Source organism: Anser anser (genome assembly GCF_964211835.1).
Source record: "Anser anser genome assembly, chromosome: Z".
Lineage (NCBI taxonomy): Eukaryota > Metazoa > Chordata > Aves > Anseriformes > Anatidae > Anser > Anser anser.
The window spans coordinates 62211042-62238205 of NC_139723.1; the positions used below are offsets into that span (position 1 = coordinate 62211042).

A 27164-nucleotide genomic window follows, 5' to 3' on the forward strand; every position below is an offset into this window, starting at 1 on the left:
GCTTTTCTGCTCCTACTGCTCCTGATTATTGTAACCAGAACACAAACAGATGTTCCTGTTAAGTCTTAAATATAGTGTTGAGCTTAAATTCATCATAATGCAAACATCTTTCTGAAAAGAGGTCTTTGCTCTTTGACTGCCCCCAGTCCAGATCATATCTAGGATCTGGAACTTAAAAGGAGTTAGGTCAGGTCAGATTTGGTTGCCTTCTGCTTCTGGAGAAGGATTTCCTATTTATATGGTCATGACAGGGAAACATCAGAAAAGATTACTCTTCCACAACCAATAATTAAGGACCACTGGACTTCAAATGTTGTTCATCTTCATGTAGATCCTTCAGAGGTCAGGAACACATTGTTCAAGATATGTCCACAGTGCTAAGCTTTAAATAGGTGAAAAATAAAGTAAATCAAATGTGTTGGGCATTATCAATTTCTTCAGTGCTTTTCTTGCTTAAAATTTCTGCAAAACTAAAATAGATTGCAATGCATTCCTCTATTGAAAATCACTTGTTTTGAGCCTTGCCCTGAGCTGCATCTACCCTACTTCATTATTTCTTGATGCACTGTCAGTAGGTGATATTTTATGATAATAAAAAAATGTACAATAAAACCGTTCTTATCTAAAGTTGTTGGTGAAGGTCTCCCAGTATAGAAGGAAAAGTAAACCAACTCTCAATCATTGGAACCTCTGTGGGATCAGCTGTTGCTGTTGCTTTCCTATGACTTGTATACTCTCTTCTCTCAAAACTCTGGCAATGCAAATTCACACACGTTGTACAAAGTTGAAACAATTCTAACTCTGTTAGACTGGAGTTTCACTGTTGCAAGATTCATGGATCCAAAGCAAGACGACTGAGGGGTTGCAGGGTAACCTTATACATGTACTTGTAAAAGTGCATACTTCTAATAAATTTTACTACAATAACAAATTTATAGTAAGATTCCTGGTAGAACAGCAAGAGACTGAATTAAAAATTACATAAAGAACTTGAGCTTTCTTAAAAAGTGTAAGATGAAGACAGTGCTGATTGCCGAAAACTTGGAAAAAAAGTAGGATTGAGACTTGTCATACAGATTTTTTGATAGAAGACTGGGGAACTGGAAAAAAACTTAAGACAAAGAACTACAGTTCTCTACAGATTACTTTTTTTTTTTTAATTCTTACATATTGTACTGCTGTGTCATCTAAATAGCAGAAAAGGAATGGTAATGCAGAGGCAATGTCTAAGTTCTGGGCTCTGAACGGAGGTAACTGTCAATATAAAGACTGTTTCAGTTTTGTGGAGTTTTATTAGAAAATGGTGAACAAAGTAAAGGCAGATGTGTGGATACTGCTATGTGGCAGTTATTTTCAATGTGTTGCTGCTCTGTAAGCAAGCAAATATTTTCATTTTAATTTTTTTTAAAGTGCATATGACGCTTGTTTGATTAGGATCTTTGTGGAAATGATACATAAACTTGTGTATAAAGAAAGTCTAATTATTCATAACACTCAACATAGAGATTGGGAGCTGATTATTTGCCAGTAAATAATGACAATATTAGCATACATATCTGCTGATATTAGTTTAGAAATACAATACATGAAAAAAAAATCTTTTCGGAAAAATGTTTAATTTCCATCTAAATCAAATTATATATTTTTCCCTAGAGCTTCCTTGACTGCTTATTGCTCAATGTGATTGATGTTTCTCTGCTCACATGCAATTACTTCAACACAAGACATGATGTGCTTGTAGTACAGTGTCATTGTGTCAGGAAAGTATTTTTTTCAAAGCTGGCCAGAATGGAGCAGAGGCAGTGTTTATATAAAGTAAGCTGTGTCAAAGGAGTGTACTATAATTCAAGAATAACATATATATTTATAAATGAAGAATTAAGTTACTCAGGGTTTTCCTAACAAGCTGCTCATATCTTAAGACTGCATATGCCACCAGAGTGTTAATGAAAAGAACAGCTTGTCTTTCATTTAACATATTTGGAAAAGAATCAACCTACAAAGGAAAAAAAAAAATCTTATTTCTGAAGGATAAATGCTTTCACCCTTTCCCTAGCCAGGCATCCTGAACACAAAGCACTTTTGTGCAGTTATCTAGAAAAGAATAATTTCCAGCTCTTTGTCCAAGCAAGGGGGATATCTTTGAGTTGGGACAGGACATTATGCTGTGTGTATGCTGGACACATTCTGCTATTTTTCAGTAGAGCTAAGAGAACTAAAGACTAAATACTTGGAGCAATGAATTGACGGACAAAAGGATTAGTCTGGGATTTCTTTTGATATTAGGTCTACTATCTGCTACTGCACAGAAACATCACTTACACTTGTTGAATAATAACGTAAGCTGTGACAGTGTTAGCAGAAAAACAGTTATTGTTAATTACTTCAATTTCCTGTAGCTATTAAGTGAGTTTACCCAACCTGCTGCTCAGGTAGGAGCCGTGCATATCTAATATAGCCTACTTACTTCCCATCCCCATTTGGCACTCCAGGTTGGATGTATGTTTTTTCTTTCATACACTTCTACTTCCCCAATGGTAAACTGTCACCTTAACATGCTTGCAGACTGTCTGCTCCTTACAGAAGTGCCCAGCAGTGGTATAGGCCGAACAAATGTACTCTATAGATTCTGAGTCACTGGGTGGACAAAATTTGAGGTTTTCTCAGTTGAGTGCCCTTTGCCCAATCGGTTGCTTTGCTTTACCACCATGCCCTCAAATACTTGTCTTGTACATTGATATTAGCATTCCTTTAATGTCCATATGTGTGCATTTATATATACCTTTCCAACATAGATACCTGAATTTTCAGGTTACCTTAAAGCATTCGGGTAGTGCTGCTTTTAGTTTCTTATCTATGAACAGTTATTAGTTCCCTTCACAAAAAGGCTAGTTCTGACACTTCCATAACAGTTGAAATGTGTTTTTCTTCAAATGCAGCTTTTTAGTTTGTTACTTCATAGTGTTGGTGGGTTTTTTAATCTATGCCTGTGTGTTGTTGAGCCAGGGCTGCAATGTAGAATACCTGCAGGTATATTCTGAATACATGCTGTGAAATTCAAGGGACTGAGGTTTGATACTCTAGGACAAACCTGCAGTCCTCTGGTAGCAAACATATTGAAAGTAGCTGAATGCTTAATCATAAGCTTGGATTCTGTTGCAAAAGTTTGATTTGCTTAAGAATTTGACAGCAAGAATGGCAAAAGGGCTACTTTTACTGTGCAGAGATGCAACTTTTACCACGCTTACTTTGTTTCATTGCAAAAACAGCTTCATTCCTGAAATAGCCTGAGTGTAGAACTCGTGTTTGAAATTAGGAGCAACTGGGCTGTTAAGTTTCTTTGAATATGTATTTTGGCTTTACTGAGGAGAAAGAAAAGAGTATGGAGATGTTGCCTTGATTATGTTGCATTTTCATATGGAAAGTTGAAGTAAAATACGCTGCTTAAAGGATTTGGCTGGGTATCAAAGGAAGTGTGCAAAAGTTCTGTGGACATACTTTTTAAATCTTAGATGAAGGTAAATGTCTAAGGATGCAGGCACTCTGTCAGAATTATTCCTTAGTTACAAGTTGTATCTGTTAGTGTAATTGTGTGTGTATTCCAAGGTTCTTTTTCTGTCTCTTCCTTCTTTTTCATAAGATTTTCTTAACCAATTTTAGATTTAATGTATTAGAAAATTCTACAATGAACACAAAGACCCTCCAATCATCATAGAACGGCTTGGGTTGGAAGGGACCTTAAAGACCATCTAACTCCAACCCCCCTGCCATAGACAGCCACACACTAGATCAGGTTGGGCAAGGCCCCATCCAGCCTGGACTTCCTGTGCAGTAACTGCACTTTCAGGGAAATGTTCAAGCTCTTCCAGTGCATACTTGTCAAGTTGATCTGATTTTATGGATCTAGTGCATTTTTCTTACAGTTGTATAACCTTTCTTTTGTCAGGGCACTGCTTTGTGTTCGTTGCCTAGGCTAAGGGACAGCTCTCCACACTCCACTTCAGACCTGTGGCAAGAGAAGCCACTATGCTTTTTCTTCCTTGCTATATATCTTACTATCCTGGCATCTGTCCTGCTGCTCCCCTTATCTACTAGCTCCTGCGGTTGGCTCTTCCTGCCCCTTTCTCTTGACAGGAACTGTGTGGCATGGTGACAGTTGCGCTCCTCTTCCTCTCGCACGCAGTGTTTGTTTTCCCAGCGCTGGTGGATGAGCAGTGTCTTTATACATCCCACTGCCATATTGACTTCTAACCTATAGGCCAGTCAATGCATTATTTGTATTGATCTTTTATGTTGGCAGCTAAACTTTCAGCATGTTCCAGGAAAGGCTTTCATGAAAAGTAGTAGCATCTCTTTTGACCTCTTTTACAGGACTACTTGCACTACACATGGTGATTGGGCTCTGCAGGCTGCAACAACAAGTAGCTCAAAATACACAATTTTTTTTGAAAAAAATACAAAAACATGCACTACAAATGACAAGGGGAAGTGGAAATCCAGTTTTAGGGTTGTGTGGCTTCTGGTTGTAACTGCAGCAGCACCTTCCCAGCCTCTGTGACAACACTGTACAGATGCTGTGCTCTCTTGGGATAAGAGATGAGGAGTAAACTCTTATATCAAAATAGCAACATAAGGCACTTAAGTCTCTGTGTAGAGCTGAGAGTTAACAAGCTGTGATGGTTTGCTGATTAACTTGATCGAAGTATCTAGGTCATGAATATGCTTGGCAGTGAAGCAAATTGACTTAAAACATTTTTGTTTCAAGTTCATGTTTTTTCCACCTTTGTGAAATTGTTTGATGGATCAGAAACCCTGAGTTAACAAGTGTTACTCCAGCAGAGTATTGAAATGTTTTTCTCCTGTCTTTTTAAATTCCTTTTTTGAACACAATTGTCATATCTTTGAAGGAGTCTCAGAATAAGAGTAACGTGTAACCGTTTTAATGTGATAATGTGAAATTGTGTGTTAGCTGTTTATGCCTTTTTAAGGTGGAGTCATTGTTCTGCAGAAATAACAAAGTGAGGCTTACTAGCTTAAAAATGAGTTCCCAATGACGGGACTGATCATGATGCCAGGGCACTAGTCCTGCATTGCACTTCGATATCAAAATAAAAATTAATGTCATTACTTCCATTTTCTAACATGGAGGAGGTTTTTACATGAATTCCTATACTTGAAAGTACTTGGAGATGCTGGGGGAGGTAGTACAGGAGTATTTCCAAATAGGATATGCTGTACTAGTTGAAACAGTTTGTACCAGCTTTGTTTCCATTTAACTTTGCTTCAGTTCTTACTTTGCAGAGAAATGATTTCTTTAGAAACTGCTGAACAAATTGTTCTCCACAGTTCATGCACCTAAAGGTACACAGAGGGTTCAAGCAAGCTGAAAAGTCTCTGGAAATCTGCTTGTAGTAATATATGTAGTATAGTACACATGGAATATGCTCCATGGAGTATGTCCTGTAAGTAGTTCACAAGGTTTAAAGAGTATTTCCAAGTTTTTATTCTGATTTTACGTTTCTTTCATTTTCATTTCCTCTTCATGCATGAACCAGGAAACAAAAAGGCTTTTTTAAAATAAAATTTTCTGTGGATATAGCATCTGCCCTTCTGGGCAGTCCTATTGATACCAAACCTCATGTTTCAGTTGGATGACCAGTGCTTATAGCATTCTCATAGGGACTGAGCAACTACTGTGTGTAATGCTGTTGACCTGGGACCTCACTGTCTTTTTACTTTTCAGCTGTTTGATGAAGTGATGACACAATGTCCAGAAGCACTCGTGGGTTGCCCTGAGCAAACAGCCACAGTGGGAGCAGTGTTACAGGGTAGCAGGGGATGCTGATCACTGGCTTGCCCATTCAAATTATTGAAAATCACTTTCTGGCAGGGTAGGGGAAGTTTTTTCTGCACTGTTATGTTAAGTCATGTGGCAGTGGGGTTTTCGGTTGGTGCTCATTGCTTTAAGTCAGACTTGATACCCCGTTAACCTGTTTTTGAATCGAGTGGTGTCAGAACTGCTCATTTTTTCCAGTATGTAATATCTTGTCTGGTGACTGGCAGGCTCATGGTTGATTAAGTGTTTCTGGAACCTCTCCTGCTGTCTTGAGTAACTTGAATGCTGGACTTCGATGGTAGATTTTTATCACCTAGTGATAAAAAATAGATTGATAAGGATTTTGCGCTGTTTCTTCTTGGAGACAAGATAGTCTTGTGCATGCAAATGTTAGAAACAGTGATCTCAAAGCCCTTAAACTGAAGTGTTGTCACCAAACAGTACGCTAGATATTGACCGTGTGAGATACTATTAATTATGCTGTTAAACTTTTACCATGCTGAACACTACCAGTTTCTTTTTGTCTAACCTAGCTTTTAAATTGCAGTTTGCTTTCAGACACTTTTATTGGTATCTGTGTCCATTAATATAAGCTGTTTCATGGGAAGGCTTTAGGTTTTTGCAACTAAACTAGCTTGTTCTAACACTTAATTTTTCAGTTTTCACGTGCGTATTGTTAAATACTTTTTTGTTCTTGACTGCAAATACTGTTTGGAAAGACATGTTTGAAATGCCTGCAAGTGTTTTATGCTTTTTAGTTATGTCCTCAATGACTTGACTTGCACAGGCAAAACTGTAGCCAGTTCTTCACCAAGAGCTTACACTTACATATTGTACAGGAATTTCATGTCTCACCCTTAGTCTAAATCAGTATCAAGTAGCTGCCTCAGACCTCTGTAGAAAACACTATCCAATTTTGAAACTGGAATAATGAGATGATCCTGAAATATCCAAAGTTTTGTACTACAATTCTAAGTTTATAATCTGATAATAAATGTCAGGCTGCAGATCACTTGCAAATTTTTGGTGATGGTCTTTTCTTCAGCAGCTGAAAAGAAGTGACTGAATACAGTCAGTATATCAGTATAAAGAAGACCATGAATATCTTGTTTTTCTCACTTCTTTATACACTATTAAATGTTATATATACACTAAATGTTGCTGCCTATGTTTTTCTCATTTACTGCAGGTCTGACTTGTATGTATATGCTTCACAAAATTTTACAAATATATCATTATGTAGGTAGATGAGTATTGTCTTTCCAATCAATGGAAGTGGGAATGATGGAGAAGAGCGTTAGTTACGCAAGCATGGGAAAAGGAAAATAGAAAAGGTTAATTGTAGGTGCTGTGTGTGGAGTTGCTTACCTAAATGTGTTGGTTTCAACTTTGTTCCTGTCTTGTGTTTCTTTTTGACATGAGGCAAAGTTTAAACTTTGCAAACTCCTCTTATTATTGCTGTTTTGCAGTGTTTACATAACACTAAGTACTTTTAACAATAGTTGAACTTTTCACAAGCTGGCTCTTTCAGTCTTTTCACTTCTTTAACATCTTGTTCTCTCATCCATGTCTCTTAATTCTTACTTGGCTGCTGTCCTGCACCTTTCTTTAAAAGTCCCAGCTGCACGTCTAGTAGCTGAACTTCTTGGGTCCTTTTTATGGTCTTTGTGCCTGTGTACTTGGGAAAGCAACTAGCAACAGAAGTAGCATTTGTCAGATGCTAGACAGTACAAATACAGCTATCTGAATTAGATCCAGTGGACTCAAACATGTCAAGTGGTCAGAACAGCACCCTGGATCTTGCCATGTCTGAGTTCTTGTTCTGCCTTAGGTCTGCTGCGTGGCCCCACGCACACTGTTTAATTTGCAACACTGGGAGGTGTTCTGCTGACCCAGCTGCATCAGTCACCAAGTAAACATGTAGATCTGAAGGTAGAGCTGTGCATTTTTGTTCCTAGTCTTGAATTACTGTCTTGTTTTTAAACACATGTACAACATGTGTGCTTGTCATGCTGAACCTATAGTGGAGATACTTCTGTGGTTTACTTTTCTATCCTAGAAATGTGTTGATTATGAATATGGTTGCAATGTTTATGTCTGGCTGCTTACCTGGAAATAAATGTCATAGCATATCCTTCTGGACAGCTGAGGGCTAATATCTGCATGGAAGGCACATCAGATCTCAATACAAAGATGGCTGCCATTTTGGTGTTCCTGCAGCTGCAATTCCATTTATGGTTCGTGATTACATTTGCTAGAAACAGTATATCTGCTGATGCACTGGAGCTCTATAGAAGGTGAACAAGATACTAGTGCCCTGATGGGTAGGTTTAGTTTAGCCTGAGTAGTAGCTTCATAAAAGTCAATCTTGTACAGGGTGCTTTATAGAAAATACCACTGTTTTTCTATGCATTCAGATATTAATTACTGCTGTGGCAGGGCATAGATGTTGGGTAAAGACTTAATGTAGCTGTGATTTAAGATTACAAGGGCTCTTAAATGATGTACATGTGGGGGTTATATGAAGGATCCATTATTGGTTACTTCACTGGAACATATTCATGGCTTGCCAACAGAGCGTATCTTCAGCTGCAGATCAGGATTGTACTACTTATCCCCTCAGAAGGGTTGCCTGAGTGACTGTCAGGTTATGCCAGGGTAGAATCCTTTAAATTGATAAAAATGAAATAGCATATGCTGGTTTGTCTTTTTTTGAGTCAGTGCATTAAACTGTACTACCATACTGCAGGCATAGTCAATGTTTGAGATGGGGGGGGGGGGGGGGGAACACACCAAAACCAACAAAACCCTGTAGTAGCACATAACAAGGTAGTACAATAAGCAAGTCTAAACTACGATCTTGGGGTCTGTGACCAGTGTTTTTCTCTAAGCAAACACTATGTTTTAGAGGAGTGACTTTTTTCGATACTTCCACACCAGCAAAAGCTACTCTGTAAAAATGTTTTTATTGCTGTGTCAGCTTCTGTTTGTCAAATCAGTGTCTATACAGGTGGGTAAAACATTAAGTTTAGATAAATTCATGTTAAGTTTGGTCTCCCTTCATTTCAGATAAAAAGCACTACTTGATTTGTAGGGTTAGGTGGAGACCCTTTGTGTTTTCATGTGGGACTTGCTTTGGAGCTTACGTCTGTGCTACCTGAAATTTCATTAAAATGGTTTGAGTCTGTCATTTGCCTGAAATAATGCTTTCTAGGGGCCACTGAGCAAACAGTGCTGAACACAAGAAAGACTTGTTTCTGCTGCTGTAGTCTCTGCTGCCTGTTACAGAGATCGCTTTTAAACGAGCAGGGCTAGACTCTGAAGCCGTATATTATGCAGTTGTGTTAACTTGTATGCCTGTTACAGGGTCCCTAGAAGACCAATCTGTTTCATCATTTTCCCCTTCTCTTCTGAATTAAAAACAGTTCTAATTGTAAATTGGGATATCTCACCCCACACCTTCACCCAGGTATTTTTTTCCCTGAGATATTTGAACATCAGTTTAAGGTTTCCACCTCATTTGGTAAGGCAACCTGTTCAGTTTTGTTCTTCCTGTGAAGAAAAAGTTGATGTTTCTTATGGAGAAATACCTCAGATGGCTGTTCTCCACTTTCTCCCCCATCTCTTCCATGACTTCTCCAAGCACCTGGCAGCCTGGAGCCAGGCCAGGAGCTGGACAGTAAGACAAGGTGTCCATGCGATCAGACTGGGCTTTGTTAGTGTTGGCCCTGCTCAGCCTGTTATCGCACGGAGCAGTTGTTGAGTTTGTGGCTGATACGTGGTGCTAAATCTTAAAGTCAGTGCAAGCAGAAGAGGCAGCAAAACAAAGCCTGTTCAGATTGCAAAGGTCGGGGGTTGTCATGAAATGCAGGCGTACGCGCTGCTGTTGTCTGTTGGGATGTAGACTGCTTGCTGGAGAATCTCTAGCATTTTTTCTACCTTAGAAGTGCTGAGTAAACAGGACTCTTCTGCTGCCAGGTGCCCAGTAGCTTGTGCCACCTGTGAGGCCATGCTGATGCTCCACAGGCTCTAGTGCAGGTTTCCTGAGCAGCAGGTTGCCTTGTGGACTTTAATCACTGATTAACCCACATAGGGGACCTGTGGAGTAAACCAGATTAAAAAAACAAATAGTATCTGCACTGCCATCTTGTGAAACATAATTTTATAACACCTTCAAGATTATTTTGTAAATATGGTGATGTTTCCATAACGGCAGAAATCTTGTGTGGAAAAATGTTGCTGAAATTATTTATGGCTACTTTAGTGTGCTGAACAAGGTGGGCAGGTTGTCATTGCTTCTTGTTTCTGCTCATCTGAATTGAATGACCTGCATCAGAAGGGCTTTGATCAGGGAAATGAATATTGCAACAACCTTCTTGCAGGTCTGCAAAACTCAACAACAAGAACAACAACAAAAATCAACAAAGCACAACAATGCACAGTAGGATCCATACTATTTTAATACTTACGCATGACAAATTAATAAACAACTTTTTCATAGTTTTCAGTGTAGCTCTTATGGAAAGTCAGTATCCTGTCTGGTAAAATTGTGCATGACTTAATCATTTAAATAAGCTGAGATGCTGCTAAATCAAGACAGTAGCTAGAAGGACAGAGATGCACAACTTTGAATTTGTACAGACTTGTAGAAGGGTAAAAAAAAAAAGGCACTACTTGCTAACAAAAATCTTGTTAAAGGATTTGATGCTAATTATATTTGTTGCGGTAAAGGTCTGAGATCTTGTGTGAGTTACAGCATCCCCTGTGATGCTTTCTTCATGTTATTTCTTGTATGTATTATAAGAGAAGTGTGGTGACTACTGACCTCCATCATGGCTTTCTTCTCTGCACTGCTCCAGTAACCCAGCACCACAAATGTTGACTTCTTTGCCACCAAGTATATTTTCAGGGTAGATAAAACTTGAGACTCAGTGGAGACTGTCATTGCATTATGGATCGATAGTCTTAGATTTAACAGACCATGTTTCAAGGGTGTCTTGCTACAGCAGTAAGTTGTCAAAACAGGCTGTTGCTGAAAAAGGTTCTCTCAGCTGTCTGCTCTCACTGCTTTGCACAGGCTCTATGTGGAGCCTACAAGCTTGAGCAGTTATTTGATAAAAACCCATACTTCTTGTTATGATGTTATTTAAATTATCTGTATTGATTTTCATGGAATTGCTGGGAATTTTGTATGCTTTTGTTCTGGAAACAGTATGTGGCTGTATGTGAAACAATTTTTGTCTGAGACTTCTAGTTTAGGAAATGTATCACACTGAAGCTTGCTGCCTAATGAGAACAAATTCCAAAGTTAACATACGTTCTTATAAACAAACCAGTGCCACCACCACCCTGCTTAGCCAAGAAATACACCTAGCTCTTCTGCTGCTCTCAGCCTCCTTTTTAAACAGTATCTACATGACTGCTAGTAGGAAAAATAAATCCTTTTTTGCATTAAAGAACAAAAGCAAACAAAGAGTAAAGAGCTTAGATTTCTTAATAAATCTTTAGATTTTGAAACTAGAGGCATAAAAATGTAGAACACGAAATGTTCTAGTTCTAATGGTTTAAACTACTCTTTATTTCTAAATATCTTCAAAAAAAAATCCTTATTTTAAATAAATGTCTGAAGTGGTAGGGTTTCTTTTTAAAGTTGGAACCTAACTTTTTACCTTGGGATTGGTTGTTACTTTTTGTTCTCTTCTAGTAACACAATTTTTTCAGTCTTTGTTGGGAATGAGATATCTGAGTAACTTTTAGGTGAAAACTTTCATTTCCCCTCAATATGTGTGTGCTAAAACAGATTGAAAGGCTGTGGTTGTGAGCCAGGGAGGTAGTTAATGTGTGGTAACTTGTCATTACCTTGTCTTCACTATGACTTTTTTATAGTAGCATCCAGTGTTTTGAGGTTCTCTCTCTGGAGCCTTGTCTCTTGTTCCCCAGGAGGTACAGACCTGGTGCCCTTGGATTCACATCTTGCAGCACAATTCCAAGAGGTCTGGGCAACGCAAGTAAAAATTCTGCTGCTATATCCAACAAGTGCCAAACGTGATGGATTTTCGGCAGGTTGTACAATGTATTCTATCTTCTCTGCTGAACATCAGCTTAAGCATTTCCAGTCCCTCAGCCAGCAGTGTGTGTTTTGCTGACCACACAGACTGTCAATGGCAACTTCATAACTGGTGGCGTTCACAGTACAGCACTGGTGCTTCCAGTTCCCTTGACCCTTGTCTTGAATGAGATTCATTTTTTTTTCTTTTAAACTGCAAGTCTGATCTCATTATACTGCTTCTGTTTTGCATGCTTGAATCTGGAGACTGGAGTCTCTGGGTGAGCAGTGTGCTGTTTACTGCTCATAGGTCTGGCACAGAAGTAACCATTGTTATTTTGCCAGAAATTCACTGCTGGACTTCTCTGCCTCAGATTGCCAAAAGTAAAAACAAAATTGAGCAGAGCAAATGAAAACTGTACCTGCTGCACCTCAGTACTCACTACTGTCAATATCTACAATACTATAAATTAGAGTTACTGTTTTGGAGGCTTATTTCCCTTGATTAAACTTTTTTCATTTATTTACATTTTTTAAGGCTAATATTCTCTGCTGGCAACTACTGGAGTAAAATGAAAATAAAAGCTGGTTAGTTTTGCTTACCGGTGTATTTATGTATACTGATTTATGATCCAAAGTATCTTTTCTTAGGAAAACACCTGTTTATGTATTGGAATCAAAATGATAAGGTTAAAACTGGCATTAGTAGCTCTGCAGGAAAGTTTAAATGATAGCTAATTTTTGGTGATGCTACCCCAGCACTTCAGGTCTACATTCCAGTCTGCATCCTGACATTTCCTTTTGTTTCTCACCATAGATTGGTGTTTGTGTTTAGCTATAATTAGTGATCAAGTCAACCATTTTTTCATGGCATGCATCTGACAGTATGTTAAAGTTGTTTATAACACAGTACTAGTTATGGGGTGTACATTGTAGAAAAAAAGAATGGTAGAAATGCATGTATGCATTTTATAGTTATACTAGTATTATGCCACAAACTTCATACTGAAAATTCGTACTGAAGAAAAGCATCCTGTCTAGTGTTGAATTATAGACCCTGCTTATATAGCCTTTTTATTTCTTATTTGTTCATGGGGAACAGCTCCTGTGACAGACTTAAGTCTATTGCTGATGCTGCAGTACTACGTGTTCAGGAAAACAGTGGGTGAGCCAAAGGCAGTGCTGTTGGTTTTTTTTTCAGTCCAAATAAAAAATAAATGCCCCAGAGATACCTATAAATCCTTATTGTCAGGTAGATAGTCTCTGTGTGACTTAAAAACATAAGTAGAAAGAATTATTTTTTTTAACTCCAGTCTACTCCTTCTACTCCTTCTGTCAGTACCACACTGTAACATAACATTCATAAACTTGCCAAACTACATCTAAAAAAGCAGAACCTCACAACCTTACAAGTAATGCTTTGTTCTGTTGAGAACCACAACTCCTTTTTAAGTAAACTGGCGCAAAATGAAAAAAACTATTGCAAATGCAAGAAATTGGGGGGCAAATGTGCTGCAGATGTATCAATACATAACAGATAACAGGAGAGTAACAGTTGAGCATCTGTGTTGAGTAGCATAACTAAGGCTTAACAGGGTGGTTGTATATTTGCAGGACTTCACAGTAGTTCTTGTAGTAGGTATGTTCTGCAGCTTCCAAATATTGATAAAACTTGTCTTACATGTAACACAGCCATAGCTGTATTCTCTGCTGTGGTGATTGATTCCCAAAAGCTGTAGGTTAGTTGCCCTATTGATGACCTGTGAGAGCATTTTTCTGCAATGAATATCACTTACAGCTAAAAATCTTTAAGTGGAAATAAATTCTTCATATGCATCTTTCAGCTCTGCTCTGTTTATCTTTCTCTACTTTTCCTTTTTTTTTTCCCACTGAGTTACTAATGTTCTCCTTCTGAAAAGACTGCTCATGTACTTATATGTAGTTGGTGGATTGACAACTGTACTTTTCATTACCTTTTTTTTTTGCTGGTTTATTTGCTTCCTCATACAGTTTCCTGTTCTTCTGTTGCATTCACCCACTGAATCACTGAGAGCAGTCTCACTGTCCAAAACAGGATGGTTCCAGATTAATTTAGGAGCTTGTCACCATGCAGAAAACAAATTCAAATCCATTTTTGTTGAATAGTGGAAGGTTTTAACGTGGAGAAGCAGCTTTCACCTTGGATTAGCACCTTGTTTAGAGTTTGGGGAATAACTCGATTTCATAAGGACCCTTTATAGCCCAGACCAAAACCACCCAAATGCATCCTTTCCTCTAATTCAACAACAGCGGTGGGTTGTGTCTTGACAAGAACATTGCATTGGATTCTTTACACTTCAAAATGTCAATGTGTTGAACTCTGCTATAGGGTTATACAGCTTGTTTTTGTCTCACTGGAGGTGGTTCATTGTGTAACAGGATCAGCTTCAGCTCATGGTGACTTACCTCCCTGTCATTACTCAGCATGCTCTTCCTGCTGTGTGGATCACTCTACCAGAAGACATGTTTTAGGAAATAAAACCTGTAGAAAGAAAAGATAACTGACTCAGACAAAACCCACATTTGCTACAAACCAGAGTACATATTCTTTGCTTTTTCTTCCTTGCCCTGTTTTGAAGACAAATGTTATGACACTTCGCCTTACTGTGTGTATTTATTTATTCCATAAAATGTCATTAATAAAGATAACTTTTGGAATCCTCAGCATGGACCCATAGCACATGAGCGTGCGAAGCAGAACAGAGCAGAGACACATCTGACACAATATTTCTTACCAAAGCAGCTTTTATACTGCAAACTACAGTTCCCCTAGTGACGCTTGCTCCATGCAGCTTTCCGTGATATAGTCCAAGATTTATGACTGGTGGTTTCCTGAAGAGCTATTTGAGTATTCTGTGCTTCACTGAAACAACTTTCATATGTCCTGTAACAAATCCAAAAGTGTAATGGAATAGGTCATTTGTCTTGAGTCTTAACATGAAACAAAATGATGTAGTAGGCTTTTTTCTTCTCTGTAGTGAGGAAAAATTGGCTCATTTTCAACCTGGATTCCAGCTTTCTGGTTTCTGAGCTCACCCCTGTGGAGGTGATGTTAGATTTGTAATGCTGTCTCACCCAGCATACAGCAAGACTGCTTTAGTTACAGTAATTAAGGTGAACTAATGTCTTCAGTTTTGTTCTTTCCCATTTAAAATGATACTAATATCTCTTTATCAAAAGCAGAGATCGCCTAAGCAATAAAATAAATTATATATTGGGAAAGTACAAAACAGATTTATAACTATCGTAATGTTATTTAGCTGCTAGAAATGAGAATAAGATTACAGGGCCAAAACACTTAGACCACCAAAGTAATGAGCTTCTGGTGCAGTGAACGGGATAGTAATCATTTTCAGGAGTAGTTTGGTAGCAGTGTTTCTTGGCTACTCAGTGTAAACATACTGGATATATGGTTTTGTGTCTTTTAATGGCCTTCTGAACTGATTATGTATTTAATTAGTTTTCTATCTAGTATAACTTCTAAATCTCAAAAGTGGAAACTAGTTTATCACCTTGAAGGATTTAGTTATTGTTGGACAAGAAGCCCTTTCCAATGATGTGCAGTGGGAATGTTTCAGCCAAGTCCTTGCCAGACAGACCTCAAATGTGCAAGGTTCTCTGGGCTGTTTCAACAAAAAAGCTTGTCTCCTATCAGCCATGGCACCACAGTTCGCAGGTGAAGGTGGAGAGCTGCTGCCTGCTGTAGGTGGAAGATGAGTTGCTGTGGGCACTGCTACTGCAAGTTCAGGTTACAGTGCACCTCAGCTGTGTGAACTCAATTCATGCCACATGCTACTGGCCTCAATGCCCCTGGCATTCAGCACAGACTTGTTAAAATACAAATATCAGTGATACACAGCATCCCATGTTTTCCTCTGGCTTCAAATTGAATCACTGCCTACTTAAAAGTCTAGGGCTGCTCAGAAGATCTGAGACGGCCCTTGGGGGTAAATACTTCAAAGCATGTTGTTTGGTTATTGATGAGTTACTAACATGCAGTGCAGATATGACTCTAGTCATTTTGATCTGCTTTATTAATGAACACAAATATTTTCTCCTCAACCTGTGTGTGCCTTTTTCCTTTATAGATTATGAGCATTGTAGCAGTGACTTTAAATGTACAGTGGTTGTGGGGAAAAATGTCAGTTCAAATCTACTAATTTTGCTAGTAGTGGGTGGATAGTGATAGTAGGTAGTGATGTTTCTCAAATGATGTATTTGCAGGTGGATGGAGGTCTGCTTGGAAGAAGAGCTGCCCCCTACTACTGAGCTGGAAGAAGGCTTAAGGAATGGTGTTTACCTTGCCAAGCTTGCGAAATTCTTTGCCCCTAATGTGGTGTCAGACAAAAAGATCTATGATGTGGAGCAGGCACGTTACAAGGTAATAACTCTGTTCTCTGTATAACAAGACAAAAAAAAAAAATTAATATCCATCTTCTAGCCCTTCAAGATATGCAAGCATGGTAGGTTCACTTTCTGTACTGCTTTTTTAAGTCTGTCAAGATGAGATGGAAGTTGCAAAGCACTAGGAAGCTAGTATGATAATTTAGAAATGTTTTATATTGAAAAAAACTGTGTTAGTGCCACCTAATGCTTATAAAGCCAAACAAATTACACTTCTGGCTCCAGGGAGAACATAAAGGTTATCACTTAAGCAATTATTCCTAACTAAGAACTGTAGCCAAAAACAATTCAATAATTAAACATGATGACTATTCCTGATTTTTCTTCTCTTGAAAGGACATTCACTTCATTAGATCTGTATTTATTTTTTCTGCCAAATTTACAACTCAAGCAAAAAAAAAAAATCAAGCTGACAATAATTAAGCTTAGATGGCATGTGTGCAAGCTGTTCATTAACTCCAAGATAACCAATAACATAGAAACATACACATGTGCATCAGCCCCACTACAGAATGTGTTACATCAGTTCATAGAGGGGGCAGAAAGGTGTAAGTTTTGGAGATGTAATAACTGTTTGTTGTGTGAGAGTTTAGAAATTCAGTTGCTCTGCTCTCATGTGGTTAATAGAACTACGGTTAAGAAACATGACTACTTTTAAATGCTTCTCTTGAAAATTCCTGAAACTGGAGTTCAGTCTTTTGCGCCTTTACCATCACTATTAAAAAAATAATAATTACATATATATATATATATAATTTTTTTTCCCCACTTTGTTCTCATAAATGCTGCTTGTGTAGTCTGTAGAGAGGGGCAGGTGTTCCTGCAGACCTGAACAACAAGTGAGAGTTCCTTATGTGTTCTCCTTAATAGTAGTGCTGATGGCATCTCCACTTCTTTATACTGGAGGTAGTGGTTCATGCTATGTGACAGTGTGTAACCTTTTGCTCCTGAAGACCACTAAAGGTCTTCATTTAAGCCATTATGGCCATTTAAGCCACCATACACCTAGATTTTTACAAATTTGGTTCACCTTACATAAAAACATGAGATGGACAGCATGAGCCTGTTAATGCTTTAGGCTGCTTCATTACCAGGATTGCAGCTGTGGTGCTTGGGTCTCCAAGTCCAATGAGGGAAAACTCCCTGAGCTTATCTTCAGGACGTAAAACTGGGAATCAGCAGAACGTTCAGTAATCAGAGAACTTAATTTGAATTCTTTCTATCATTTTTTCCTTCTGTGTTTCCAATAGAGATCAGGACTTCATTTTCGGCACACAGATAATACCGTGCAATGGTTAAGAGCAATGGAGTCCATTGGTCTGCCTAAGGTAAGCAGTTAGATTTCAGCAAAGAAGCTGGATCAAGGCACTGACTCAATATTTCCTTTCATCTGCCTGCATATAAACAGTAGTTTACAGTCAGTCTACTGGGAAGGCTGGCTCAGGAAAAAAAAATCTGAAGAGAAGGTAATGCTGAAAACAGTGATGGTGTCAGTTACGTGCTACAGCTTTGGTGTGTTTGGGCTGAGGCTGCTGTGGATGACAAGTGCTGTGAGTGGAAATACTCAGTATTTTGGGAAGTCAAAGGGGAATTCCAGCAGCGTTTTAGCTGTACCTTATTACTACTAGAGTCTTATTACTACAAGAGTCTCAAGGAGGACCTAAATGGAGTATGTTTTAAAGTGGAAAACTTAAATATTTGCTTCCTTTAGGTTGCTACCTCATGTCTCTTGCTGACTCTTCCTCCTAATGTCTTGTCCTAGTTTCTCTGCCTCTGCCCTGTTTCTAGACTGTCCTTGCACGTTCCGGTATCCCTGCGTGGCTATGCTGCTCCTCTTCCACCAGCTGGTTTCTTGGGTCACCTTTCATACTTATCTTCCTTCTTGCTGGTCTTCGCTTGTCATCTTCCCCCTCTGCTGTTTCTGGGCACCAGTGAGTCTTTTTTTCTGGACGAAAATCCTTTAAGAAAGGGCTGCATGGAAACATCTACTGTGCTCGTTCTCCTGTTTTGATGCCTGTGGGCACCTGGGGGGAGTGCCCCCTTGGCCAGGAGCAGCCCTGGGGTGCCAGGGGGGTGGGGGGGCTGTCCCACGTGCTCTGAGGCTGGGCACAGAGGGGATGCTCAGATGGCTGCCTGAAGGACTATGGGGAACAGTGGCTGGTCTATCTGCAGGTACCCAGAGGCAGAAAGGGTTACACACGACTGCCATCAGACACTCCATGAAGAAATGGAGGGTCCTACCTCTACTAGTTCAGCTATTTTTTAGCTCTATTTGAAGGCTTGAGGCCTCTGTTTAGCTAGATGATTTCCACCCCACCACACCTCCTCCAAAAGGTTTCACTTCTGCTTCATAGGAGGGTTGTGGCCCAAATGTTTCCCATGTTTCCCTCCCAGAGCTGTTGTGAGCAAGTGATGAAGAGGGCACTGTGCTCCTGACCAGCTCAGTCATGCTCTGCTGCCTGTGGGACTGTGCAGTTCTGAGTGCCCAGGCTGCAAGCATGCTGCCAGCTCTCACGGGTAGCCAAAGCTTTTATTTTATGTTCTTGAAGGAGCAGTGTTTAGTGACTGGGACCAAGGCCAGGAACAAATTAGTTGTAGAACCAGAACTGGAACTTACAATGTGACTTTTTGACTAAATTGTTTTCACACTCCTCTGTCCGAGTGTATTTCTCTGTTAATGATGCACTCACGCGGCTGGGGGTGCTGCTGTTTAAGCTCTTTGCATTTTTAAGACTTACTGGGTGGTGTTGGTTTGCTTTGCAGGTGGTAACTGTATCCTAGGCTTTGGGTGTCTGTAGGAAGACAAACCCTACTTTCTGAGCTCTTGCCAAAGGATCTTTTCTAACAGTTTTGCTGATATACTGGCTATCTTCCTTATTTTCCATTTTAATAACTAACCTGTATACTCTATTAAACTCTCCCTCATGAAAATTACTGATAAAGCTAAAATAGTACAACACAAGATTTGATTCATAGGTGTATAGAAATAACAGTGGAACTTCTATATTTCAAAGATACGGATTTGCAGACAGCCCATTTTAGCTATTCTTCTGCCCAGTTATCTAGCTTCTCCTTCAACAGCATATTTTTTTTTTTCAGATTTTTTATCCAGAGACTACTGATGTCTACGATAGGAAAAACATACCTAGGATGATATATTGCATTCATGCTTTAAGGTAACTCCTGATGGGAATTAAAACTAAACTGGTGAATTTAAGATTGTAAGTCTTGAACGGCATTAGTGTAATCAGTACGTCTCAATCTGTCTGAATACACAAGATCATTAATTTAAAGCTGGTGATGAAAGTGGAACTTCAGCAAGGCTGTTGGGTAAATTATATCTGAAATAAAAAAAGACTACCAAAAGTAGTGCAAACATCCTTTTAAATGTGTGTTACCTTCACAAATTGGTTTGTCTTAATGTGTTTTGATACATGCAAACAAATGAAGAAAACCATAGCAAAATATTAGTGTTACCGTGGGGCAGAGGTGCTGATCAGAGTGAAAATGGTGAACTGACATCCCCCTGACCCACAAGAGGACCAAATAACTGTATTATGAGGTCAATCATGTGAAATTTAACACTTTCCAAACTTCAGAAATTCTGAGCAACTCAGTTCTGAATGTAAATTCAAAAGACTTTAGCAACATCTCTGAAGTAGACCTTAAGGTTTGTTTTTGTCCAGCTGCAAGGATTTCCTTGTGACGTTTAGCACTGAAAGCACCGAACATCTGCCTCACACTGCCCCCGTTGTGAGAGGCAGTGGAGTGGGCAGACAGCTCCTCCCTCTTGTGGCTCTCCCAGCTCATTTCCTGCACAAGGAGACCTTTTCCTTTCCTTACTTTAACTACATCTCCATAAGCTTAATATGTAACACATATCCCAGCTCTTGCCTGTGTTCCTAACAGCATTCAAAGGTACATCAGCTGCCCCAGGGGTATAGGTCAGAAACCACTCAATGCATGCTGTAATTGAAATTTTTTACAGTCTAATCCTTGATATGATGTGCACACTCCTGCACTCTGCCGCGTGCACTTACTGCCAACAAATAAGCCATACCACCAAAGTTCATCATATTTTTTTAAAATACTAGGTGTTCAGACTTGGCAACCCTGGATATATTTTTTTGTCAGCTCTTGAGTATTGCCCCTTGAAATTACTATGACTGGTGTGATGTTAACTGTCTGGCATCAGGAGGCGCATATGCGGGCAGCTCTCCCCTAAAACTTTGCAGTGCCGTCTCTTCTGTCAGCGAGTGTCTTATGTAAGCCTGGAGTGATTTCCTGGAGTGGGCGCGTGGGGCTCGTAATGCTCAGCAGCTGAGGCGGGAGCGGTGGGCTGCATTCCCCCCGGGTGATGTAAGGGCCGGCTCAGATGTTTTGCAGGAGGTGGGAGAGCACAGTGAGGTTTTCAAATAGCTGTGTGCCTGTGTATGGGGGACTTCATCAGCCATGGATTTCAATGTTACGTGAACAGTTAGACACCTTATAAGATCTGCCTAATCTCTGCAATCACGAGAGTTTTCTTCTTGAGCTAAATTTTGCAATGGGTTTGCCTCTGGTAGGGGTCTTTTGTTCTCCAGCTTGGCTTGTTCCAGGATTTATGCTAGTATCAAAACCAGTCTGCGTTGTCTTGGCTCTCACTTCCAAGTTTGTCTTGTTTAAATTATTTTTCCTTGCTACATATCAACACAAAGCTATAATTCCATGCTTCTGAGCTATTATTTTAGAAACAGACTTCTGTAACATACATCATGCATCATGGCGCACTGAAGGGGAGTAGACTGGCAATGCTTTGCTTATGATGCTTCACCCTGGCAGCGTGGGGCCCTGTGACTGCATACATGTGCAGGATGTAAGAGTCAAAGAAGCAACTGTTGAGCTTCATTTACTTACAGACCGATCCCCAAAATGCATGTTGTAAATATCTTTCAAATCAAACTCTGGTATCAGTATTTAATTGCACACAGACTACATTGTGAAAGCAGGCTGGGAAATGGCTGTTTTAAAGGACAGGGCACTCACTTGGCCAGCAGTGTTTGCTCTTGGGTTGGTGTCAGGAACACTGAGCTGCAGGAATCCATCTCTGTTCCCCTTCCACTGACCCACTGTTTTCTGTCCCCTGGATCTGTGCCAAGTGCCCTGCCTCATTGGGTTTGTCGGAGCATCCTCTCCAGGGAGCCAGCATAGGGATCACTGACCCTAGAAAATTCCTTGTCCTGCTGTTCTCAGGGTCTGGCACCACAGTACCTAGAAGCAGAAACTGCAAGCAGGATTTTTCCCTTTGCATCTGTTGCATATGATCATGATCACTATATGAAGAATCACCACAGGGTTGAAGTGCTAAATTCTAATATATGTCTTGGAGTGCGTGCTCAGATTTCAAAGGCTTGTAACCTGGGAAAATTGAATACTTTCTCTGAGAGGTGAGGGGCTGATCTACTTTCCATTTATTCTTAACTGTTACCATGTAATTACCCCAAAGCATAAAGATTCTTAAGCCTTCGAATGAACTGCAAGAATTTAGCACAGTTAGGATATTTTCTATTATTCTGATAGATAGAAATATTGAAGCCAAATTCAGTCGAGATTTTTCATAGTTTAACCTACTGAAACAATGTACATAACTAGTACTTAAAATTGACCCCTTCAGAAGAGTGAAGTAGACTTTACTGTAAATAATAGGACCAAATGTTAACCAAGGACTTTTTGTATGAAATGTTATTTAGGTTTTGCTGGTCTTTGAGCAGATGGAGGGCCTGAAGACAGGAAATTAATCTAAGCAAAACTGTTTAAATATATTTTTAAGATATGGCCTGCTTCAAGCCTGAAATGAAGACCATTGCCCTTACAGCATGTGAAAAAAAACTTGCAGCCAAATACAGTACTGCTCTGTCCAGGAAGGAGTGATTTAGCAAACAATTTCTGGATTCCTGCTGAGTAAAATTACCATCTTATTTTTTCCTTTTGAAACATCAATACTTAAATCAGATCTGAAAAATAAAATATTTCTCATTTCTTGCAGCATTATTCTTTATGAAAGCTGATTTGGATTTGGTCCTGGATTAATGAGGTTAAGAGCTGCTTTGTTTAAATTTAAATGCTAATAGTGATTCTTGTTCCTAAAAAGTGGTGTTGGAGATTTGATTCTTCTCCCTCCCCCTGCTCCCTTAAATATATAATTTTCAAATAATCTTTACAAACAGATCACTGCTACATCCTGGACAAACTATCCTGCTGAAACCAAACATTTTCAACACATTGTTTTCCTAGGAAGTGGTAGAATAACAAACACGTTAAAAAAAATAATAATAAAAAGCATATGCTATTTTCACGTTTGTTTGTTAGGGCATGCTGTACATGAGCTAAGCTTAAAACAAGACCTATGAGCTTCTGGTTGATCACAACTGCAGTTCTTCATGGGTGATGCAAAGGTAGCTTCACCTGGAAGTACCCTTTCACCTTTGTTTCTCCCCTGAGCCCACTGCATCGTGTCCATCATTCTCAACCTGCTTTTGATTTTCTCTGGGTTCTCTGAGGCTCAAGCTACATCTACAAAAGCATTGAGCAAACTGTTTCGAGTGAAATTATATGTTAATATAGAGTAGAAATGTCTTCCTGTTCCCTGCAAGCAACTTTGCAGCACCACCTGGTGGTGAGTAAGTTTATTCAGAAGAAGCAGTGTCAGAAGTAATGTGCATTGCTCAGCACTCTTGGGAAGTGCTTTAAAAAAAAAAAAAGACACCACCACCACGAGTCCCTCCTGTTCATACTATTCATTATTTTCATCTGAGTGTCCTTAACTCCATGATGTTGCTGATTTCCATGACTACTGTTGACACCCAGCACCTCAGCCAGTGCTCCATCCTTGCCTTGAGCTTAGAGTAATATCTCTTTTAAAGTCTGCAAGAAAAGACTGTCAGGCAGTTTAGGATAAAGAAGGGACCTAGCTCATTACTATAGTCTTGTGCGTTTTTCCCCCTCCTATATAACTATCTTGCATCTGAGATTGGCACAGTTATTCTCAGCTTTCATAACAATGACTTGAGGGACTGCAGCAGCCAAAAGTCTGTATACATGAGATGTGTTGTTACAACCATCCAGGTTATGACAGGACAGAGGAGTAGCAGCAGTAGCACAGAAGATGAAATGCTGATTCTTTGTGCTCTGAAATGTAGCGGCTACAAATACTTGCTTTCAAATCTCTACTTGCAATTTACTAGTAGACCAGAAAAAAAAAAAAGGTTAAAAATGAAAACAGAAGGCAAATGTCCTCCTCAACAAACAAACACCAAACCACAATGCGCATTGGCAATGTATGAAGTTGTGGGTGAGGTAATTTAAGTAAGAGGTGCAAAATAATCCTCTTGGAGGAACATGTTATTTCAGTCTTATTTTTAAAATTTACTTGCTGAGAGTTGATACCTTTTCACAGGATTTATTTTGCTCATTGAGTTTCACTGATTAAAATAATAATAATAAAAGTCTTTTGTAGATAAATGCCTGTCTAGTGTTTGGAAGATATTGAGCAAAATATGCTTAGCTGTTTTTCAGATATCGCCCAGAGCTCTAGCAATAATGAGCATAGAATTTTTTTATTCTATATTGAAACAAAAATATTAGTGCCTGGAAAGCACTTTTACACAGAGTTTATTTCATTTTCCAAAAGCAAAATTGTTAATGACACAAATGTGTTTGAGAGGACCAAAGCGCAGGCTCCCATACACTTAATAAGAAAGGTGTCAGTGATTTACGTGCCTGCAGCTACTATCTATAAGGATGTAAGTAAAAACAAACTATAGATCCAAAGCTGTAAGCTGTACTGAAGTGCATTCACATCTTGATTTTTGCCAATATTAACTTTTGAGTTTCTTTAGAAACCCTTAGCGGAAGACAATTGCTTGTTTACACTTCTGTGATCTGAGATACAGTGACAGTGCCTCTTACAGATGCTTCTTTGAAACTTCAAGTCAAAAGAGACCTCTTACTGTAATACCTAAAATGCAACATAAAAAAAACTTGCTTGTTTAAATTTATTCCATATCTCTCCATGAAAATCAAAGGTTAAAGGACAAGCTTCACAGTGGCAACTTTTCTAACAAAAGCATTCTCAGTTTATACAGAAAGTGGACACATGAACAACACACAGGACTTCTAATTCTAATATTTTTACTTTGCAGTTTATATCTGTTCAAACTAGGATTAGCACCACAGATTCAGGACCTACTGGGAAAAGTAGACTTCACAGGTAATAAACTGCTTATATAATCACGTATTAGATAACTTCTTCATGCTGTAAATCTGCTAACACTGTACATATTTTCCATTATGGTCTTTTTCCTCCCCTAAGCTTCTGTTAAGCACGTTGTAATTAAATACATGGGAGGTTGCTATTTTTAATAAACATCCATCTTTGAAGGACAGAAGGGAGTGAATTTGCATGGAATACTTGCCATATCTTAGATTCCTTCAACACAGGGAGGGAAAAACTGCTAAGAATTCCTAGTCACATGTGCTTTCAAAAGAAAAAAAAAGTCATGCACATATTTGTAGGTATGGTGGTTCACAATGGATTTTTTTGGATTTTGTTTATATATTTTTTTATTTGAACAGAGGAAGAAATCAGCAACATGCGAAAGGAGCTAGAGAAGTATGGCATACAGATGCCATCTTTTAGTAAAATCGGTGGGATTCTGGCCAGTGAATTATCAGTGGACGAAGCTGCATGTAAGTATGTCTCTTGTTTTCTACTAAATACTGAAAGAATGCCAACAAAGTACTTTGTGTTTTAATGCATCTATCTTGCTATAAATAATGAGAAAGACAAGTTTTCATTTATTGTCATGTTGCATAATTGTTGCAAGGCCTTTTGCAACTCATCAGTCTGCATTTTTTGAGCAGGAAAGAACATATATACACCCATGCAGCCTCTGGAAGTGTTACCCCAAACAAAGATCTCTTCCTAGCTTTTGCATGTGGTTGGTGTTTTGGTAGCTAGTGTTCCTCTAGAATGTAGAATTGAGTTCTGTGGGTGCCTCCACGTTGTAGGGGGTACAATGGGCTAGTGAAGACAACACATTTAGTGAAATCGGGAAGTGTTAACGTAGGAAAGGGGCATCAGGGAAAAAACACAACTGCATTATAATTAAGTTCCAGTAAAACTTTTTAAACCTTGCAAAGCAGCGTAATTGAAACAAGCTGCTTCATAAAACGAGTGTGCTGAAATTTCCAGACTTGAACTTAAAACATGCTTCCTCATGTTGATACACAGTCTGTCATATACTCTGTAGCCTGCTGCAGCTTAATTTTGTGTATGCTTGTGCAAAGCCAGATCTCGAAATACTGTCTTTGGAAGTGGGGACAGTTTGCTTTTTTTAGCAAACTTTCAGAGACTTAGTGACTACCAAACACTTTTCTAGTGAGCTTCCTTCCTTCCCTGGAGATGAAAGGGTTGCAACTTCCTTCTGTGAAAGATTTTTATAGCATCTATATGTAGTTTCCTTTAACTTCCAGAATGTTTTCAGCCCTCCATAGAAAATTAGGGTTTCCTGATTCTGGTTCTGTCTCTTTGGGCAAAGCGTGTGCTATAGATAATGTGCCCTGACTCAGAACAGGAAATATCTGCTGTGGGAACCCTCATGCACTAGGAAAGATTGACATGGAGATCCTGCCAGAGGAAAGGGGGCTACCATCCTGCTTCTGAAATGGAGTAAGCAAAAAAGAAATATGAAATGAAACAACTGCTAATGACTCCTGCTGTGCTGTCAGCAATAGCAGAAATCAGTGTGCAAAGAGTAAAACTTAGCGCCCTCAAAACAAGTTTTTACAATAACTTTTTCAAACATTCAGACTACTCTTGCCAGTCCAATTGTTTTTTTTATTGTTTCCCTTGGTAGTTTCCAAGGTTTGCAACATCCACCAACACAAGCTCACAGCTCTCCTAACCTTGACACTGTCTGTTGTCTACGTGTTGCTAGCTCCACTTATGTCAGCAAGACCTATTACACAACTTTGGAAGAGATTGCATCTTTCCTATGTTTTTGTTATATGTGGATTCAGGGCTGGTATGTCTTAAGAAACGCAATCTTTACTTAGCCCCATGAAACTTCTGTGGGTGTTAACGTTGAAAGTCGAAAGAACCATTGTGGCTTTCTGCTTGCATTTCCTCCATGCCAGCTGCTGATGTTTCTCCTCTGCTGCTGTGCTGAATTGAACTAGTGAAAATTGTTTCAGAACAACTTTCTAGCATGAGTGTAATGCCAAGCTATGGAAAATCCAACAACAGCTAGACAAGCTTTTGCAGTAACTCTGAGAACGTGTGGCTTCACCTTATTCTTCATTTGCCTGTTTTCAGTTTCCAGTGGTCTGCTCTTTTGTTCCACTTTCCTGAATTTCTTGCACCTTTGTTTTTCAAAATGCTCAAAAATTTTAGTCATCAACAAATGTCTTTCATTTTCTTTATATACTAAAAGAACTAGAAGGCTATACACCCAGATGTACAGACCCTAAATTAAACTTGATCCCAAAAAAGTGATTTTTTTAGAATAGTAGCAAAACTACTCCAGGCCATGTAGCAGTTTAGTATTGATAGAGTAAGGAAAGATGACATTCTTGTTTTTTTCCCCCCAATACATTTTATTGGTGATGTGAAAGTAAATCTTAGACAAGCTTCTGTGGTGATAATGGGGAGCTGCTGTTGTCCACATTTGGGATAGGTTCTTTAAATACCCATCAACAATTACATTACATATAGTAATGTTTGAAAAATCTTTGAGATGAATATGCCACTAAAATAATTACTAGCATGTTTTTTTGTTATTATTTTGTGGCATGCTGGTC

At 39.0% G+C, this 27164-nt stretch overlaps 1 protein-coding gene across 7 annotated transcripts in view; it reads left to right on the top strand.

Moving 5' to 3' along the window:
• IQGAP2 (IQ motif containing GTPase activating protein 2) overlaps window positions 1-27164 on the top strand; it is a 125667-nt gene that overhangs the window by 48281 nt on the left and 50222 nt on the right. For all 7 annotated transcript variants that reach the window (XM_083816248.1, XM_083816252.1, XM_083816250.1 and 4 more), the window contains exons 3-7: window positions 16146-16302; window positions 17576-17653; window positions 19425-19501; window positions 24506-24573; window positions 24939-25052. In XM_083816248.1, the coding sequence (XP_083672374.1) occupies window positions 16146-16302; window positions 17576-17653; window positions 19425-19501; window positions 24506-24573; window positions 24939-25052 (494 nt within the window). The remainder of the gene's footprint in view (window positions 1-16145; window positions 16303-17575; window positions 17654-19424; window positions 19502-24505; window positions 24574-24938; window positions 25053-27164) is intronic.